The sequence below is a fragment of the Prinia subflava genome, chromosome 5, assembly GCF_021018805.1.
Source record: "Prinia subflava isolate CZ2003 ecotype Zambia chromosome 5, Cam_Psub_1.2, whole genome shotgun sequence".
NCBI lineage: Eukaryota > Metazoa > Chordata > Aves > Passeriformes > Cisticolidae > Prinia > Prinia subflava.
In genome coordinates, this window is record NC_086251.1 from 24,769,050 (window position 1) to 24,788,684 (window position 19,635).

Sequence of the window (19,635 nt, forward strand, 5' to 3'; positions counted from 1 at the left end):
GGAGGGGGGGAAGGAAGGGAGGAGGAAGGGCGGGCACAAGGGAGGTACCTGAGTGTCTGCAGCGGCACTTTCCGCACGCAGCCGCCGCTCCGCGCCCGCCCGCGGCGCGCTGAGCCCGCCGTCCGGCGGGGCAGGAGGTCGCCGAGGCCGAGAAATGCGGGACAGCGCCCGGGGCCGCTCCCGCCGGTAGCCCGTGCCTATGGCGAATCTGTCACGGCGAATGTGGGGCCGGGCCCGCGGGGACCGCCTGGGAGCGGCCGCGGGGCCGGTAAGGGGTGGGACGAATCCGGCGAGGGTCGGGGACCCGTGGGGTCCGGGGCGCCCGGCAGGAGCAGCGCCCGCCGGGCTGCGGGACCGCCCGGCTCGCGTCTGCCCAGGCCCGCCGGCGGGGACTGGGGACGGCTCCGGCCCCTCGCCGCCACGGGAGGTAAATTCCTGTCAGCGCCACGCAGAGTGCTCGGCTCCGCGGTGAGCCCCCTGACTGCCCGTGTATTTAAAAACAGAAAAAGAAAAGTAAGAATGATCAGACTGAAAGGGAAATGGTAACGAGTCTGGAAAGCTCACCAGTAATGACTGTTCTGAGTGTCCTCTTTTGTTTTATGCAGGTGAAGCCTCTGGGAAAGCCGTGTCAGAGCGGAGCCCCAGGGGACGCCCCTGGCCGTCAGCCATGGCCGTACCTATCGCGGTTCTTGACTGCGACCTCTTGCTCTACGGCCGCGGACACAGGACTTTGGATCGCTTCAAGCTGGAGGATGTCACGGATGAGTATCTGGTATCCACGTACGGCTTTCCCCGACGGTTCATTTGCTACCTGGTGGATCTCCTGGGAGCCACTCTCTCACGCCCTACACAGCGGTCCAGGGCCATCAGTCCAGAGACGCAAATACTTGCTGCGCTGGGTTTCTATACCTCTGGCTCCTTCCAGACTCGCATGGGGGATGCTATTGGAATTAGCCAAGCCTCGATGAGCCGCTGTGTTGCCAATGTAACCGAGGCACTGGTGGAAAGAGCCTCACAGTTCATTCACTTTCCTAAAGATGAAGCCACTGTACAGACCCTGAAGGAGGACTTTTATGGGCTGGCAGGAATGCCGGGAGTGCTGGGGGTGGTTGACTGCACCCACGTGGCAATCAAAGCGCCAAATGCTGAGGACCTGTCCTATGTGAACCGAAAGGGTCTCCATTCCCTGAACTGCCTCATGGTGTGCGATTCCAGAGGAGTCCTCCTTAGTGCTGAAACGCACTGGCCGGGCAGCCTGGCTGACTGCACGGTGTTAGAGCAGGCAGCCCTCACAAGCCAGTTTGAAACTGAGCTGCATAAAGATGGCTGGCTACTTGGTGAGTCAGTTTTTCATCGTTGTTTTCAGTAGAAAGTCTCATTACTGAGTGAGAACCTCTGGGCACAAGTGATACGTTTATTTTCAATTGCTCTCCTCAAATTGCATTGAGATTTATGGTTCAGGGTGGACAACCCTTATCTTGGAAGCTTAGAACAGTAACTTCTAATCTGTTTTATACAGTCTGATTATTGTATGTATTAATCCTCATTCATTCTGTTAATAGCTTTCTTTCAGTATTCTACACCTTTCCATGCTGAATCATGCTATTTTTAATTCTAGGTACTACCCGACTCCAACTGTTTTCCTCTGTTTTATGCAGTAAATTTATTCTCTTAAAACTCTTCCGTGGAGAGTCTTCCAGGATTTTTTTGTGTAAAACTTAATGCCTTTACTGTGTCACATTTGTGAACCAGAATTACCTCTTCCGTGCCTTTTCTTTTAGCGAGAGGAAGAATTTCCTCAGTATCTGCTGTAGCAGAAAACCAGGCTGAAATCTGTGGCTAACCGTGGTGTGCTGCTCCTTTCCCCTGCTGGCAGGTGACAGCTCCTTCCTGCTGCGCACGTGGCTGATGACCCCGCTGCACATCCCCGAGACGCCGGCCGAGTACCGCTACAACATGGCCCATTCCGCCACCCACAACGTCATCGAGCGCACCTTCCGGACCATCCGCTCGCGCTTCCGCTGCCTCGACGGCTCCAAGGGCACCCTGCAGTACTCTCCGGAGAAGTCCAGCCACATCATCCTGGCCTGCTGCGTGCTTCATAACATCTCCCTGCAGCACGGACTGGACGTGTGGTCTGCACCAGCCGCAGGACACACGGAACAGTCGGAAGAGGAATACGAGCAGATGGAATCAGTAGACTCGGAAGCCTGTCGTGTTCGTCAGGAACTTTTACTTTCTCATTTTAGCTAGCGCTGGGACAGAGAGAAGGCTTCTAACAGTTCATCTGGGAAGTTATCTGGAGCAAATGTGCCCCCTCCTCTTCTTTAAGCCTATAGAGATTTAAGGAGATGTGAGATGAGAAGAAATTTACTCTCTTCATTTCAGGCAAATTTCTGAACTTCTCTCAGTCTCTCCAGAGATTCAATTTAATTGGTACATTTTTGCTGTCACGATGCTTAGAGACGCCCCTTTCACTTGACATAGAGAACAGTGACTAATGTGACAACAGTGGGGAAATTAGGGAATTGTCTTTTATAGTGATGGAAAATCTGTAAACTTTGTGCTGTTTTACAAAGCAATGATTCTATTCCACTGTGTAACTCAAAACACTTATGATTGATTTTTTAAACAGTATTTTGCACAAATTAAATTTCCACATGAGCTCCTCTCTACTATGAATTCATGAGCAGCAACGCATTTATATTTTTGTTTGCAGGTATAAATTCTTGCTCAACACCATTTTGCCGTTTTGCACATCTCACAAACCCCAGTGATTTCTCTGAAAGCTGGCAGCTGTGTTCTGGGAGGGGTCTGGCATTTTGCTGGGCACACACTAGTGCTTGCACACATCTAGAAGGGTTGAACATTCCTTCTTTCCCAAACAGGGTGGAGAAGATGTTAAGCTCTGGTGACTGTGTCACCTAACAGATATCAGGATATAGGCTAGTGGAGGTGAGGGTGGTTTTCTCCTGCAGCAGGAAAATGGTCATCTTGTTGGCTGCTGTAAAAGAAATGCCAAGGACTGCCTGGGTCACAGAGATTGAATCAATTGCAAAAGTTCTCCATTTAGATCCAAGCAGAGGTGTGGAAAGGCTGCTCCAGCACTGCTGGCAATCTGCTTCAGTGGAACAAGATGACTGATGCACGCAGTTGTTGTTGGCACAAGGCTGAGCAGTTTCCTGGAAATGTTCTCTTTCTAAAAGGCACAAGTGTTTCCAAGGATCTCATGACAGCAGTCTAAGAAAATTTTGTTTCTTAGATTTTATTGTTTACTGGGCAGTAAATGTAACCAAAGTGGTAGGAAATGCAGAAAACTACAAAACTGTAAATACTTACAGTAGCAATGCAACTGCCTGACATTGTGGTCTGTCCTTTTAGAGGAAGTGAGGCTGGATCATGCCCCACATATGATGAACACAAGCGTATGGGGCACGTTTTGCAGTGCAGGGTGGACATGCAGGGTTAGATACACTCTGCCAGGTTTGCAGTGGCAGTAAACACTTACTGTATCACAGAACACCAAGCATGCTTGATGACCTGTAAACAAGACGTTTTCAGAAGCCTCAATGAGAGCTGTAACATGTTATGTACAAAGACCTCAGATGTAATTCAGTTTTCTTTACACAAGGTATTATACAAGAACTGCTATTGGTCACTACAGCAAAACTCCTGCTCCTTTTACCTAGGAAAAAGCAGACAAGTATTGTTTTCTAAAATAAGCATTTTTAAGGTAAGAGTTGCTGCCGTATATGGTGCCTGATGGCTCATAATCACATCTGATGGTCTGTGCTAAAAATACTGTTCACTAGACCAAAACACCAGCAGACATTGAATGAGCTGTGTGGGTGGCGCTAAGGTCAAGTGAGACTTGGACATGTGTAGATACAAACATTGTCACTTAATGACAAGCTGGAGTTTCTCAATTTACGCTATGAATAGCTCTTCCCAGCGTGTGCTGAGGCAAACTCAGAGTGAAGGCACTTCCTGGAACACATTTGCTGCTTCTTTCAGCCACTGTTACCTGTGCTAGACTATATTTTCTAAACTGAGCTCACTGCTTGTCAGTTTGGGCACAAACTGCACCAGGCCATACCAGAAAAACCAATCCACTGAACGGTATTCTTGCCTGAGTCAGATGTCAGTATCCTTCTCTTCTCTCAGGAAATGTAGGGAGCAGTTTCCATCATGTTATAAATGCCAATACGATATTCCAATTAAAATAATAATTTGGTTTATTAATAAAAGTTCAAATCGCAGAGTTTCGATAACCCACCAACAGCAGAGATACTTGACAGAGTTTTCCCGGGAAATGCCAAGGATGAACCGTGAGATACAGGGTCTGGCAGCCTGCTATCTCCCCAAATGGTTCACAAATTAGCCCGGTTCAGGGCTTGGTTTTTATACACTTTATTCTGCCCCTGGCAATATTTCCCCGTATTTCCCATTGTTTCCCGACCAGCTATACAAATTCGGGAATTTCCGAAGTTTCTTTTCGAGCAGAAAAGAGTTCTTTTCTTAGTTCAAATGTTAATGTCCAATTTCTATAGGTCCTTATAGTTGATGAATGATCGAGATACCGATGATGTCGCTTGATGGTCTGTGAAGGTGGCACCCAAGGTGTGAGTTGCTGGTGCCAGCTTACCTGACAGGTCCCCTCCCGGTGCTTGAGAAGGCTGCAAGCTTTTCTGAATGGAGGCGCAGGCTGTTTCAGGGTGGTCAGTTTCACCATCTGCTGCAAAGTCTCTTAAAACATAAACTTTTACCTGATACAACTTTATACAGTTTTATAATTTTCCAATTTACCATAAGAACATGAATTAATCATTTCACGTTTATAACAACCACATATTCTTAATCAGCCTCCTTCAAAACAATTCACCCAGACTTTTTTCTTTTCCCTCATGGGGCCAGGTTGCTTAGAGCTCCCTCCATCCAACCTGGCCTTGAACACTTCAGGGATGGGGCACTCACAGCTTCTTTGGACAACCTGGTCCTGTGCCTCACCACCCTCACAGTAAAGAATTTTTTCTATTATCTAAACCTACTCTCGTTCAATTTAAAGCCCTTCTCCTTTGTCCTGTCACTACACGTTCATGTAAATAGTCTTGCCCCATCTTTCCTCTAAGTTCCCGTCAAGTACCAGAAGGCAGCAGTTAAGTCATCCAGAAACCTTCGCTTTTCCAGGCTGAAAACAACCTGAAAAAAAAACCTTTTCTGCAAATTGCTTTGAGATTTGTGATTTGGTTTATACAGAAAATCTCTCTGTGAAAAGCCAGTGACCACAAAGGACACAGAGGAGTCCTGCAACTTTATTTACTTTATTTGAATAAAGGGAGTTTCCCGCGCCATTCTCCCGCGGGGTCTCAGGATTCTGGAGGACGCAGCCTCCTTTAATCCGAGACTCCCGAGCGCGCTTTGCCCTCCTCCTTTCCGCATTGCCTGCGGAGTTGGGACGGTACAGCCTTCGCGACCCTCCTGCTCCGTGTTCCCCTAAAGCTGGGGAGGTCAAAGCGGGTTCTGCGGCAGCCCGGGGCCCTCCGCAGCACCGCTCCAGCACCGGGCCCGTTCCCTCACACCCGGGCTCTTGTGAAGACATTAACACCCGCTTCTCCTTTCAAGTCTGGACCACCCTTATCTTGGAAGTTTAGAACAGTAACTTCCAACCTGTTTTATACAGTCTGACTATCGTACGTATTGGTTTACATTCATTATGTTAAGTGCATTTTTCCGGTATCCCACACCTCTCTAAGATAAATTAGGCAGTTTTTAAAATTCTGGGCAGGGGCGCTACCCCGCCGTTCTCGGGGCTCGACTGCTCTCGCCTGCCCTCCGTCTCCCCCGGGCGGCGGTGGAAGATCTCGTCGCTCGGCTGGCGCTGCCTGGCGGCGTTCTAGCCTCGGCTGCTCGGGCCTTGGTCCCGCGCTCGGCGCCGCCGCCGTTGGGCCCCGCTCGGCGCTCGGCTGGCCCGCCTGGCCGGAGCTCGGCGCGGCGGCGGCGACGACCGACCCCGGGGCCGCTCCGCCCGCCCGGCCCGGCCCGGCCCGGCCCCGCTCCGCTCCGCTCCGGCCCCGCCGCTGCAGGTACGCTCCGGGCCTACGCGCGCCGCCGGCCCCGCGCCGAGGCCGCGCCGCCGCTCCCGGCCGGGCGCGGCCGACCCCGCGGCGGCGCCCCAGAAGGCGGCGGTGCGGACCCGTGTGAGGCCGCGACGGGTGGAGCGCGCTCGGGAGGGATTCGGGGCTCGCTGCCGGGCCTTTGTACGGGAGTTCCGGGACCGCGGCCTTACGGTGGGGGGAGCCGGGAGGCCGGCGCGCTGCCCCGGGCCGGGCGCCGTGGCGGGAGGGGGAAACCCGCGGCGCTGCCTCCCGCCGGCCGGCGGGCACCGGAGCGCCCGGGGAGAGCAGCCCGTGCCCCGCTGCCGCCCTCCTGAGCGTGCCTCAGACCGGATTTTCTGTCCCAGCTTGGGTGCCCGGCGCTCCCCTGTCTATCGCCACGGCACCGTCCGGGGGCCCGCGGTCCAGGCTCGGTCCGGCTGCCTTCTGGTGCTGTTCTTTGACATAATGGTGGTTGTTGTTGTTGTTGTTGTTTTCTGGCCTTACCCAATAAAAGGTGCAGCAAGTGTTGTCTGCTCTCTCTCTCCTGTTGTTCAAGTATGTTGCAGAGCACTTGCTTGTGAAAGTAGTGTTTGGCATAAAATGTATTCAGGTGTGCCTCTAGTTACGTCTTGTCTTGTGAGGAAACGAACCCAGCTAATTCGCCAGCTATGGGAACGTTTTTTGTTGTCATCTACCACATTTTTCCTGACAGCACATAAATTTCTGTCGTGTTCGTGTAGCATTTTTTGGATTGCTTGTGGTCCTGTCAGTACTATGCGTCCGGCTGCCTTTGGAAAGCATTTGGAAATTTTTTCCTGCACTAAATGAGCGTTTCATCTTCAAAAGACCCTGTAGATGATTACAAGTAGCTTTTCTCATTACACACTTTTGAGTATTGTTCTGTGGCAACAGACTGATTCAAGAATTGTTATCTAGATCAAGCCTGTCTTCAGGAAGATCAGTTGTATGAATGTGAAGTCTGTGTAAATATGGTCAGTGCTCCGTGCTGCTCCGTTTTCTCCTCTGCATGAAGTGTTCTTTGGTCTTTATTTAAAAACCCAGTGTGTTTTGCTATATTTGTCCTTGTTTACTGCTCCACCCAGCTTGGTGTCCTCTGCAAATGTCATCTGGCTTCTTTGCCTTTGCCACTCCCATCCTCTTTCAAATTGCTAATGGGGATGTTAAAAAGGGACCTAAGAATGACCTGCTGGTAATGTGCACTTATTGCCGGTCCATTACTGGTGTGTGAAGTTTGTTGTTGGGTCAGTTTTCAGAATGTGGTATGGGGTTAAATCCATGCAGATTTGAATGCCTTATGGGTGATGCAGGCAGCAGGACCTGAAATTCTCTGCTGAATTCCTTTCTTGTGTTTTGAAGGGCGGCTGTAGCGCATTTCCTAACATTCATAACTCTTCAGTGTAGCTTGTGTGCTGGTTCTGGAGTCCACAATTGATGCTTCTCTGGGTAATTTTTTTTTTTATGGGTCCATTTCTATTTTGATGGTCACAAGTAAGTGTGTTATTTGTGGCACTGTGGCTCTTAATGAGTAGGGCCATCCACTGGCATTTATATTTTTCCTAATACTTGGAATGAAGCATGTTTTTGGATCCAAATGTCTGGACACGCCTTTTCAGATTGAGTTGCTGGGCAGTTTCTGCTGAATGTTTACTTTGCTGACAGTTTCTTCTCAGTTTTCTTTCTTTTGCCCTTTTCTGAGTCATAACTGACCCTCTAGAGTCTTGTTTGGTTGTTTCCTACTTTTCCATTTTCTGAGCAGCACTTGTAACTTCTATGCAGCTGTAACAACCAGTTCTAAAGAAGGCAAGCGCTGATCCAGTCTGCTGCTGTCCCTCTGCCAGAAGTTTGGCATTTGAATAATTATTTTTTAAAGAAATTTCTGGAAAGAAACTTTAGTTTCTTTTATGCCATGGTTAACAAGCTGACTGAACTCATGAGTCTTGCACAGTTATTGTTGATGTGAATACTTACTACTAAGGTACTTTGTTTTTCCCCTGTTGAGTTTCTGGGGGCCTGATAAAGGGTCCAGTGCATGGTGATAGTTATCTTGTGTGTTTTGTGTTAGTAACCCTCTATTGTCCTAGCAAGGAGGGTGATAGAAACAAAATATTAGTAAGATAAGGATAGGAGGGTTTTGGTTCACAAAAGTGAATGACAGTGTGATATGCAGAGGAAGAGGATTAATATTAGGAATATTTTACTGGAAGGTTATTACAGGATACAGTAGTTGCCTAATGAAAGACCCATTGACTGGGTTGCTAGAAACAAGAAGAGATGTGCTTTGCTCTACAAGATGAAGCAGTACTTGTCTGCATCTCAGGACTTGGTTTGTTGTTAGGAATTCTGACTGGGATTGTTATCTAGTAGCTGTTTGTTGGATGGGATGATGAGGTGTCAGGTTTGAGCATGGAGAGCATCATCTTAATCCATGTGCTCGCACAGCTCCACATGTTCTCAGTGAGGTGTTTTGGGTTGTCCTTGAGTGATTCCTGCTTCCTTCTTCCTGGTACGTATTACTAATTCACCACCTTGAGCAGTGCAGAGTTGCTGAGAGGAATCTCTGACTCATGTTTTGGACACGTTTTCCCCTCCCTTTATATTTGTCCCACAGACTCAGTCTAAGGCCAAGAAGGGCAGTGGTGTCAAGAATTGCCTCTGTTTCTTTGTTCAGAGTCTAAATCTTCATTGTCTCCCACCTCTTCTATAATTCTGACACATCTTTGTGTGAAGACTTCAGCTCCTGTGTGGATCATTTTTGCTTTTTGTCTTGTTACTGTATTTCCATGTGAGCAAGAAATTATATGACCTGTATTTTCCAAAGCATGTTCTTGCTTCCAGTTGCCTTTTCTTTTTCACTTGGATAAGGTGCCTGTGCCTTAAGTGCAGCCTTGAATGCATAAACACTTTGTCTTCACCTTGGGGGTATGAGATGCTTCTGCTGCTCTGTGGTGATGGCACTCCCACGTTGCTGTGGAATGTGTGATGTCACTTGGGGGCACTTGGCTGTGGCCCTTGAGCTTGAGGAACCTTGATGTGACTATTAATGTAAATAATGGGATTTGGGATTGAAAATTGCTTTGCCTTTCTATCTAAATGAGAATAATTTTTTAGGGGGTTAATCTGAGTTCTGTATCGCTGTGTTTGTCTCTATATTGCTCTGGCTTTCTCTTCTCTCTGTGTCTCATTTTCTGCTGTGTATAGTACTTAACAGAAGATGATTTGAGTATGGAATTGTGGAAACCAACTCTTAATCTTCCAGATCTCAGTTCTGCTGTTTGACTTACCTTACAGCTTTGTGAAATTATATTTATTCTCTTCCTATCTTCTGGATTGAAACTAATATCTCTCTTCTCAAGAATTCATTAAGTTTATGTGGAAGCTGTAATAATAGTTATGAAAGTGCTCCATATTCTCATTGGTAAATGAAGCTGTCAGACTCCAGACATGGGTTATCACTTACATTTATTATTATTACTTCCCTTTTCATATTTACCATTCATTTTCTGACCTTTAGGAGTTGATATCTGCAAGTTTCTCTTCCATGTCTTCATCACTTTGCTGTAAATAGCCAGCATTTTAATGTACTTACTTTGACTGAAAAGTTCTTTTATGTGTATTTAGCTCATTTAATCCAGACTGAGAAGACAAATTAAGATTCTAATGGCAGTTTGCCCCTTGTTGCAGTCATACAGGATCTTGAAATAACAAAGTACTATTGAAATCTTTGTAATGTAATTGAATTTCCTGAGCTGTTTGTAGTTGCAGTTTAAAACACAGCCTTGAGATGTGAATTTTTCAATCATGAAGCACTAAGACAAGTTATTTTTCTTTAGGAATCCTGTTTTATGTGTAAACACTTACTGCAGTGAGTGCAATTTAGAGCAGTGTGTCTAGTGCATCTACAGAAAATGTACTTTTGAATTACTTTCCATCTCTGGCTTTAATCAAGGAAAAACTTCAGCTTACAGTATAATACTTTGGGGAGTGTTTAAAAACTTGGAAGAGTAAAACCAGGACCATATAATGGAAGTGCCTTCATGGTATTAGTTTTGGATTCTGTTGGATAGTTGCATCATAAACTTTCACTTCTCCTAAGTGTGGGGTTTTTTTGTTTTTATTCTCCATTTAGGGGCACTTGGTTGAAGGCTGACTCTTGTTCTAATTAAATTCTTAAATTAAGCAGCTTTTTTTTTTCTAAGCATAATCAAGGACGCAAGTAGAAACAGAACAAAATGATGGGTTCTAGTTTTGCTTTTTTCATTGTTTTGATTAATCATGCTTAAGATAGTTGTTGTTACCCATCTGTAGACTGTTTTTGTTTGTGGGTTAGCCTTGTTTAAAGATTCTAGTTTAATGTAGCTTTATTTTCAATTTTTTGTTCATTTAGATATTACTGTAAGGTGTCTCGAAGTTTGCTCTACGCAAAATGTTTTCTGGTGTCTGGGATTTTTTTGTTTGGTTGTTTGTTTGTTTGTTTGTGACCCAAGAAGAGCTAATACCTCTACAGACAGTCTCAAGGCTCATCTGGAACTACCACACATGGAGTTAAGGGAAGACAAACCATGTTGTCTGAAGTAAATTTAAACAGATATAACTAATCAGGTGCATTGCCAGAAATTCATATGGTCCTGTAATTTAAGAATGAACGTAGTCCAGATCTTCCAATACTTGTGTTTTGACCTGTGCATCTATTTGGGATATGAGTCCTGTCACCTACATTTTACTGATTTTGTTGTTGTTACAGCATTGTTCAAATGCCAGTGCTACTGGCAAATCAGGCAAACCAGGACTTACTTACCAAACTAGGACTCCTTGAGTTGTCTTGTTTGTTAAGCCGAGTTGATGCAGTGCAAAGAGGGCAAATCAGCTTTTTAGTTTTGTTTTTACATAAACCTGTTTTTAAATTTTGCTCAGTTTTTCAGGTGGAGACACAAAAAAGGTTAATGGGAATGGCATGACATTTGATGTGGATTGAATTAGTATTTTTAATAAAACTGCAAGTATAACTCAGTCTTCTATCCAGTGTAGTGCTTCCTGAGCTTCTTATGTGGTATTGTTTAATGCAATTTAGGAAAATGATGGCCTCAAAATCTCCATGTTGCAGAAAGGAGGGAAACACAGATTGTAAACAAGGAAGGGAACTAGGAAGTCCCTGGAGCTGTGTGATTGCTTATGTATTTTCCAAATTACGTTCTAGGCATCTGGTTTGTTCTTGAAGATCTCTGTCTGTGTGTGTCAGAACCAGATTTTATTGTTTTATCAGTGAGTGCCTGCAAAAGGAGGAGCTGTGTGGTTCGTAGTCCTTGGCAAGATGATCTTTGGCTGTTTTTGGCACTTCTTGCTCTTTTGAGCTTCTGAAAAGCAGAAGGGGTCTTGGTAAGGCAGTTTGCTTCAAAATTAAGCTGTGTAAAATACAAGGGAAACCGACTTGTAGGAAATCTTTAGAGGAAATAGCCTGTCTTGTGACTGCAGCCTTCATTAGGATCACTGTCAGCAAAGATAAAGCATTTGGGCTGTAGTGCTGCAGACACTGTTTTCATGCCTGTCTGATGATCTGATTGCTCTTGGAGAACCCACATACACATGCAGTAGTGGGAATGCTAAATTATTGCTAATATTTAGTAAATGAAACTTAAATTACTAACATTTATTAACTGCCATAAGCAGTTCTCTCGAAATTTTTAGTATGTTGCTGGTGTTAAAGCCTGAGATGCTGCACTTTAACTTGGAATAACTGTGGTGACATTGTTAGTACTTAACAGAGTGCTTAAGAACAGAGATTTTGAAAAGAGAAGTAGCTCTGGCTTACAAGATAGGTAGGCCCCTGGCCAGAGCTGGGGGAGTTGAGTGTAATAACCTGTTTCCTCTTCTTTTCTGGAGGCAAGTTTGCTTGTGGTTTTCCATGACAGTGGCGTGCCTCATTGTTCACCACAGTTTTGCTTTTGTTGTGTTTTGAGTCTGTTTTTTCCTCATGCGTGTTCTCTTAATACAAAGTGTACAGCCCTGGCCCATCAGCTGTGTGTGGATCATGGCTGTTTTACAGCCAGTTCGTTCTGGGAATCTTGGAACTTGATAAAGGGACTTGGAGACGAAAACTACTGGCATGTGGTTTTTTTCCTCTGGTCTCTTACAAGGAGCCTTATAAATGCATTCTGTCTGTGGAACCCAGATTGCAAAGTCAGTGACAGCTTTAATATTTCACTTCATATTGCCTCTTTCTTCGTCAGTCACATGAGATCTCTTTGGGCAGCAAAATTGTCTGAAATTATTTGGACATTTGTATCTTCAGGACAGATTTCCCATTGTAAATATCATTTACTGATTGCAGCCTTTTTTTCCCTTTTTAAACACTGATGGAGCTGTTTACACTGATTGTCTGCACTTGCATTAGGAAAGGCTTTTAGTGTTGGGCTCAGCACACAACCGCAAAGTTCTTTGCAGTGGTAATAGATTAGTCTGAGAGCTGAAGGCTACATGAAATAATGTTTTTCCCCCGTGAAGAACAGAATAACGTGAAGGTAGAATTGCAATATTTGTCTTTGTATCAAAGTCAGCTGTGCTCCCAGTGTGTTGGTACCAGAATCTACACAAAATTAATAGCAACAAAGATAGGAAGGGGGCATGTTAAGAGATGGGACCATCATCTCTGTAAAGTGCTGAAATTTTGAACTAGAATGGTGAGCCATTGCATAATGCATAAAAGATCTTGACATTCTTTTTATATGGCACATTGAATGCGTTTCTCTTTATTCCTCTTCTCGCCCTTTTTGTCAGTGTTTTCAGGGGGTCATGTACCACTACGAGGTATTGCCACTTTGCAGCTTCACTTTGGTTTTTTTAGAGGTTCAGCATCTGTAAGGTGATAATTACAAGTGAACCTATATTACTCCAGTACTGGGAATTCTTCAGCTTTCTTTGAGGACAGCTGGTACACAGCAAGTAAAAGGCTTGGGTTTGGGCTGTGTAATGCTCTTTCCAAAACTGTAAACAGCCCAGCATGTTGTCCTGAAATGCCCTGAAGGCAGAAAACACTTAGGGAAAAAAAAGCTGCCAATTATAGAAAAACTTCTTGACTCGCCATTTTCTGCATTTTCTGTGGTGCTCTGGATCACATTCAGGGCATCAGCTAATATTGCAACTGTTGGACACTTCTGGTCATCCTGATTAAACCAACCATCCAAATCTCCCTTCCTCCCCTCAAAAACAAGTAAAACAATCTCAACAAGAAGAAGAAAACAGAACAATACCAGTCCCTCTTTAGGTGGTCAGCTGTTTATCAGTTGTGATAGTTGTGGGTATTTGTAATAGACACTGCTACTGAATCAGTCCACCACTTGCCTGAACAGGTTTGATCCTGTGACCCACAAGCTTTATTTATGCTGAGTCCCAAGAAGTATTTTCAAACCCCCTGCATTTAATTTAAACTTTGTTAGTCAGAGGGCTGATGAGTGGCTGTAAATATGGTTGGCGCTTCAGTGGCTTATCTGCTAATGTTATTTAATAATATGCTGTCATTGTTCAGCTTGTATTTGAGCAAAATATTTGGAGTTGGTGGGTATCTTTACTAGGTTAGAGAAAAAATTGGCTCCTTTAATACCTTCACAAAAAACTCCTACAAACCAGAAACCTAAAGAAAAAAAACCCCAAAAGCCTCACACCAAAACAAACTGAAGCTGAACACATGTTCGAATAGAAAGGTTAAAGGCTTCCTGCTAAAATGAATAAAGATAATGCCTGTCAGTGCTACACTACGTCTGTTTCTTCTGAAGGCTCTGAGTGTCTTTGCCTGCCCGAAGTGTTGCTGCGTGTGTCTCCAGCTAGTGGCGCAGTTCCTGTGTCCGGTCTAATTCAGGCAAAGGATAAAGTCTGGCCCCCGAAGGGACCCGAGGTAACACTGGAATCTCAGCACTGCTCAAGAAGGATACATTCAGTGTTTTCTGAAGAGATCCCAGCTCTTAAAAATATTGAACAGGTTAGCAGGGTACTGTGAAGGCATTAGAGCCCTGGATGTTTCCTTTGTTTACTTTTAAAATGGGATAAAGACAGGAATAAGAGGAAGCTGAAAAATCGAGGGAAAAACATGAAGTTCAAACACTATGAAGTGTTTGTTATAGCCAGATTAGTTGAATAAATTAGGACACACATACAGAGCTTTAGATAAGCTGTCTTAAGGTATGTACTTGGTTTTATATAGTGGAGATGACTTGGTCCTTCAATAAGGTGAATACTAGAACTTCACTGACTGCAGTTGTAGGAGTTACCTCCCCATTTATTTTACAATATGTAAACTTGTCCATGACATGAATAAGCTTAAAGTCTTTTGTTAAACCTCTTCATTTCCTTGTTGCTATTCTACTTTAGGGAACATTAGTTCTGATAGGAGTGAAATGTTGCTAGGTTGTCAGAGCTTGTTCTTTCTCATGAGTGATTGTTATCCTGCTTGTAAATTACCCTGATCTCAAGTTAGTTATGTGGTTTATCCTTTACAGCTATTGAAAGGCTATTCCAAAGTTTAAATCTTTTCAAACTTCCGGCTTATTCCAGCTGCAGGACCAGTCTTCCATTGGTATCCTGTTTATGTGTTTGTTCTTGGGTTGTTGTAGTCCGAATTCCTTGAATACACCCATATAGAATTCAGCTTTTGTTTTCTTAGTTTCACTAGCTTAAGGTTAAACTAGATGCACAGTTTCCTCCTGTAAAGTAGACTTCTTGTTGCCTGTATTGTTCTGAGCTATCCTTCTCCTCTATTCTATTCACCATCTCAATCTAGTAATTTCTGAACATGGGTGTCTATGGCTGTTTGCAGAATCCGGATCAGGATTTATTAGCATTTAGCTAAAGAAGATTTTTAGTTTAGGGATTCCTGTATTATATTGTGCTTTTAGATGTATCTATTCCAGTTATCCTTCTAGTTTTTTTGGATCTGGTCTTTTTTAATCTGTACAGTTATTTTTAAGAATTCTCCTGCAGCATGGTATCTTTAGTTTTTGTGTTGCTTTCCATCAAGGCTTTTATTTTGTAGAATAATTCCTACCTAATGTTTTGCTTTCACAAATTCTCAGAAGAAGGCTTATTGTACACCATGGAGTTCAGCTTTTCTAAAATACATGATCCCCATGCTGTTCACATTAAGCATCAGGGAATTTCCAGCTAGCTCGACTTTCTCTGTGGAGAATTTCTTTTCTAGGAAGATGGATGCCTTTACTTGTAATTACTTCAGTACTCATTATTTTACTTCTACAAATAAAAACTGGTATGCTTTTTTAGAACTCATTTTCCTGCCTTATCTCTTTAGACAGCTCCTCCCTGTAAGCTGCAGCTGTCTTCAGTCATCTGTTCAGGAGAGTTTTTTTAAGGGAGAGTGGGAGGAAAGAAAACATTGCTAATGACGATTCTGAGTTCAGTCATTTAACAATTTGTCTATTGTGCACATGAACCTTTTTCATCATGTTTTTTTTTCTTTTTTTAAATTGCTGTTTCCTTCTCTATTGAATATTGATGGTTTCGTTCAGTGTAACATGAGTAGGGTTTTTCTTTAGATTTTCATGTATCAAGAGATGGTAGAATGGTGTACACACTCTGCTGGGATCAGAAGGTAGTGGCATTGCAGCAGAGTTTCTTGGTTTGTCTGTTCTAAGAAACTTTTCTGGAGAACTTTTTGTGGCGAACTCCAACGTATGACCACTGAAAACCTGTGTCGCTTGCTATTAGAGTCACTATATTATTTATTTATTATATTTATTTAGCTTTTTTTGTAGGCAGTGGGTATTAAAGCTTTCCTTTGCAGTTCAAAGTGTTCCAAAAGCATTATCCTTTGCCACTGTGCATTACTTGGGTGAACTGCTGTTCTAAGAGCAATGCAGATTGAAAGATGATGTGCAGACAATGGAATAATATTGGTGGAGCTGTTCCATACATCATTGTTTTCATATTTTGTAAGATGTTTATGGAGTTGGAAATAATTTGGACTTGGTCTAGCAATCATCTGACCTTTACAGTTTGACCTGTTACTAAAATTTGATTAGTTCCTGGGAGATTCCGTTGTCATATTGTCAATTTGGTAATACTGTTCCTCTAGCTTTCAGGCACCCTTCCCAGGCAGGACCTAAATCTTCAAGGTGTCAAGACTGTATCTTCATAAATCTTTTTTCCTTGATTATATACTGCAAGAGATCAAGGGAAGGGAAAGAATTTGAAGGCCAGTTTTTAATTCTCCATATGTGTAGTGTGCCTAGGGCATGTGTACAAGGGAAGAGCTGGATGCTTTCAAAGTAATCTTTGGCTGCAGAAATGTCAAAGTGGGGCCTTGATAATGGAAGCAGGTAGCAAAGGCTGTGTAAGAAGAAAGATTTGTCTCTCCAATCTACTATTTTTGGGATTTTAAAGCTTTTACTTAATCTGTGTGATCAAAGTAAAAGCTGCCTTCCTTATCAGTCTCTTATCTTTTTAGGTTTCCATGAAGATAAACAACTGAAATGTGGATAGCTTATTTGTAGCTTGGTGGTGGTTGTCATCTGGAGCCTGCTGGTGTCTCCTCTCGGTAGCAGGCGTGGTGTTGGCAGCTGAGAGCCATGAAGGTTGTCCCAGAGAAGAATGCTGTCCGCATCCTGTGGGGTAGGGAGCGGGGCACCCAAGCCTTGGGCGCTCAGCGGCTGCTGCAGGAGCTGGTGGAGGATAAAACTCGATGGATGAAATGGGAGGGCAAGGTAAGGTTGTGGGACAGAGCTGCATATCTTGATCTTGGGGTGGGGGAAGGGAGGGATTTGATATAAATTGTCTTGTGATTATTCCTTTGATGTGTTACACATGATATGCTCTCTGGCTCTGTTCAGTTCCTGCAGTGATGTGATACTAGATATGTTCCTGCAGTGGGTTCCCCTTGTTGTCTGTGTGGCTTACAGTTAAAGTATGATCATATGACTCTTGCAACACTTCCTGCTTTGTTGGCTTTTTCAGAAAGTTGAGTTACCAGACAGTCCACGCTCCACCTTCTTGCTGGCGTTTAGTCCAGACAGGTAATTAACTCCTAGTTCGTTCCCTGTTTCAGCAGTCTCCCTACACTTACAAAAGTGATGGAGGCTTGTGCCCATTGAATTGTCCAGTCCTGAGCAGCTGAATGAAACTTCTGGTTCCTGACACGCATGGATGGAATGTGTGCACCTTCCTAATCCCACAGCTTCGAGCATAGTTGGTGTTTAATTTCTGAGGTACCCAGGTGACACAAAGTTCTAAGGAAAAAGGATCTGTGCAGACACCATGGGATTCCATAAGAAACTAAAGGGAGTAAAGGATACAACGTGCCCAAATGATGTGACACATTCACTGGGATATCTAGGAGTAAAGAACAGAGCAGAATGATATGTGTATTGGAAGTAGAAATGGAGGTGGGGTCTCTCATAGTATCACTTGATTTGCCAGTGATAGAGACGGTGTGGAGAGTTGGGAATATTTATGTGCCCTAGATTGTCACTCAGGAGTGCCTTCTGCATGTTCACTCTGATATTCAAGGTCAAGCTTGTGCTTGCAGATTCAGCTGAGCTCATGTTTGCATTGACCCTGAAATCTGGCTACAAAAAGCTTTGTGACCATTGGTGAAACAGTAGCCTCTTATCCTTTGAGCTCTGTGTGGGAGAGCTGCTGGGTTAGGTGTGAAAGGACCCTGTTGAGATGAAGCTAACCATGGTCTAATGTTGCTGTATTCTTCTCATGCTAATGTTTGCCATGCGTTCTGCATTCCCAGGACTCTAATGGCTTCCACACATGTGAACCACAACATCTACATCACAGAGGTGAAAACGGGCAAGTGTGTTCATTCCTTGGTTGGACATCGCCGCACTCCCTGGTGTGTCACCTTCCATCCCACCATCCCAGGCCTCATTGCTTCAGGATGCCTAGATGGGGAGGTTAGAATTTGGGATTTACATGTAAGTCTTTCCTGAAAAATATGTTCCTTTGATGTTTGGTGGGTGGTGACTTTTTCTGGCTGAGTTTGTTTTCCAAATGTTACCTGGTAAAAGAGGTGTTCGGAAGCTTTTCTGGGACCTGTGTCCAAAAGCATAGAACAGACCATAACCATCCTCTTCTCTCTAGAGAGGAGGTGACAGGTTCTTCATTCAGTCCTGCCAGGTGGGTCATACTTCTTAACAGTGCCTGTTTCATTGGTTGCAGCGGTACAGGTAGTGCTGGAGAACTTTGTGCAAGGCGCCTGTTTACCCTTTGTGAGAGACGTGCTGTTCATTATTCCACTGAACGTATTTGACCTGTTCATTAGAGAAGCTGCTGCTATGCCTGGTTTGGTAAATGACACAGAGACAAAACACATGGGCTTGTCTGTTTTTTTTTTTTTGACTTGAGGCATTTTTAGAGGCTGCTTGAGACACACTTACCTACAAAAATACATCTGTGGTCATTGTTGCAAGTAGTGTTACATTTTAGACCCGGAACCTTGACCTTGTGTGGGAACAGCTGTTGTTGCCGAGACAGCACCTCCCTTGCAATGCTCTAGGTGGGCTGGGAGGCATGGCAAGTACATGGAAACTTAACGATAGCAAACTTTGTGACAAACTGCTTGTGGTTCTTGACTCCTCACTCTAGGGTGGAAGCGAGAGCTGGTTCACAGATAGCAACAATGCCATTGCGTCACTTGCTTTTCATCCTACGGCTCAGCTCCTGCTGATTGCCACTGCCAATGAGATACATTTCTGGGACTGGAGTCGTCGGGAGCCTTTTGCAGTGGTGAAAACGGCCAGTGAGATGGAGCGGGTCAGGTGAGCTGCTGCTGCTGGGTGAAGAGAACCCTTGGATGGGAAAAATGGTCAGATTTGGGAAGTGTGTGTGAGGTTCCTCTGGGATGCTGCATCGTCTGCACTCAGGCAGTGGAGAGAAGTGTTGCTTGCAGCTCCTTAACTCAGCTGGTAGAAAACAGTTCTGTGGGCAGAAAGAAAAGCAATTGAAAGTAATAGATCAGCCTGGTTGTTGATATTTGTAATAGGGCATGTGTCCATTAAATGTCCAGAATCTACTTCATGTTGATTTGTAAGCTTAGTAATTGAACTTGTCAGCCATAAGAATGAGAAAACCCAGCAATTGCTGGAACAGAATGCTGAGCTATTACTTTGGCACATTTGTAGAGGAAACTGGATTGCTGGAAGCCTGCTGCCTGCTTTTGAGCAATTTAAAATAACACAATGATGTGACATTGAGGCAATTTAATCTCTCTCTTTGTACCAGTTTCATTTTGTAATATAAACATACCTATTCCTTTAAATTTTCTGGCTATTTCAGTTGATACAGCAGTACTTACTTCCAGCTTTTAACTTTGGTGTAGTGATGCTATGGACTATAAAATAACTGCAATCTTCAGCTAGATAGGTACATTTTGTGCTTCTTAATGCATGAACTTTTTGATATCCTTCATAAAAAGATGATGATAATGTAGTAATGTTCTCGTTGCAAACATATCATGTAGGGTTTTCTCCCCTGCTGTGTTCAGCTTCCAGTGTCAAGGTGGAATGTGAACTGA

General features: G+C 44.3%; 2 protein-coding genes across 6 annotated transcripts in view; both read left to right on the forward strand.

Moving 5' to 3' along the window:
* The first annotated feature begins 133 nt into the window (after window positions 1–133).
* HARBI1 (harbinger transposase derived 1) lies at window positions 134–2,691 on the forward strand. 3 transcript variants are annotated; one of them, XM_063398465.1, is made up of 3 exons: window positions 134–268; window positions 606–1,337; window positions 1,877–2,691. In XM_063398465.1, the coding sequence occupies exons 2-3, from the start codon at window positions 668–670 to the stop codon at window positions 2,251–2,253; spliced, it is 1,047 nt and encodes a 348-aa protein (XP_063254535.1). In that variant the 5' UTR covers window positions 134–268; window positions 606–667; the 3' UTR covers window positions 2,254–2,691. The 3 variants fall into 3 exon arrangements, with proteins under 3 accessions (XP_063254535.1, XP_063254536.1, XP_063254537.1); XM_063398466.1 differs by lacking the exon at window positions 134–268 and adding an exon at window positions 275–513; XM_063398467.1 differs by lacking the exon at window positions 134–268 and adding an exon at window positions 275–427.
* Window positions 2,692–5,878: 3,187 nt separating this feature from the next.
* Window positions 5,879–19,635, forward strand: part of AMBRA1 (autophagy and beclin 1 regulator 1) — a 127,369-nt gene continuing 113,612 nt past the window's right edge. The window contains exons 1-5 of one of the 3 annotated variants that reach the window (XM_063398468.1): window positions 5,879–6,083; window positions 16,564–16,819; window positions 17,070–17,128; window positions 17,854–18,037; window positions 18,708–18,880. In XM_063398468.1, coding sequence (XP_063254538.1) covers window positions 16,685–16,819; window positions 17,070–17,128; window positions 17,854–18,037; window positions 18,708–18,880 — 551 coding nt within the window. In that variant the 5' untranslated portion in view covers window positions 5,879–6,083; window positions 16,564–16,684. The remainder of the gene's footprint in view (window positions 6,084–16,563; window positions 16,820–17,069; window positions 17,129–17,853; window positions 18,038–18,707; window positions 18,881–19,635) is intronic. The other 2 variants (XM_063398469.1, XM_063398470.1) reach the window with 2 other exon arrangements.

Bases quoted from the DNA above. Each gene is read 5' to 3' on its own strand.
- HARBI1 (XM_063398465.1), top strand. From the start codon at position 668: ATGGCCGTACCTATCGCGGTTCTTGACTGCGACCTCTTGCTCTACGGC. The intron at 1,338-1,876 runs GTGAGTCAGTTT...CCCTGCTGGCAG, and splicing joins TAAAGATGGCTGGCTACTTG to GTGACAGCTCCTTCCTGCTG.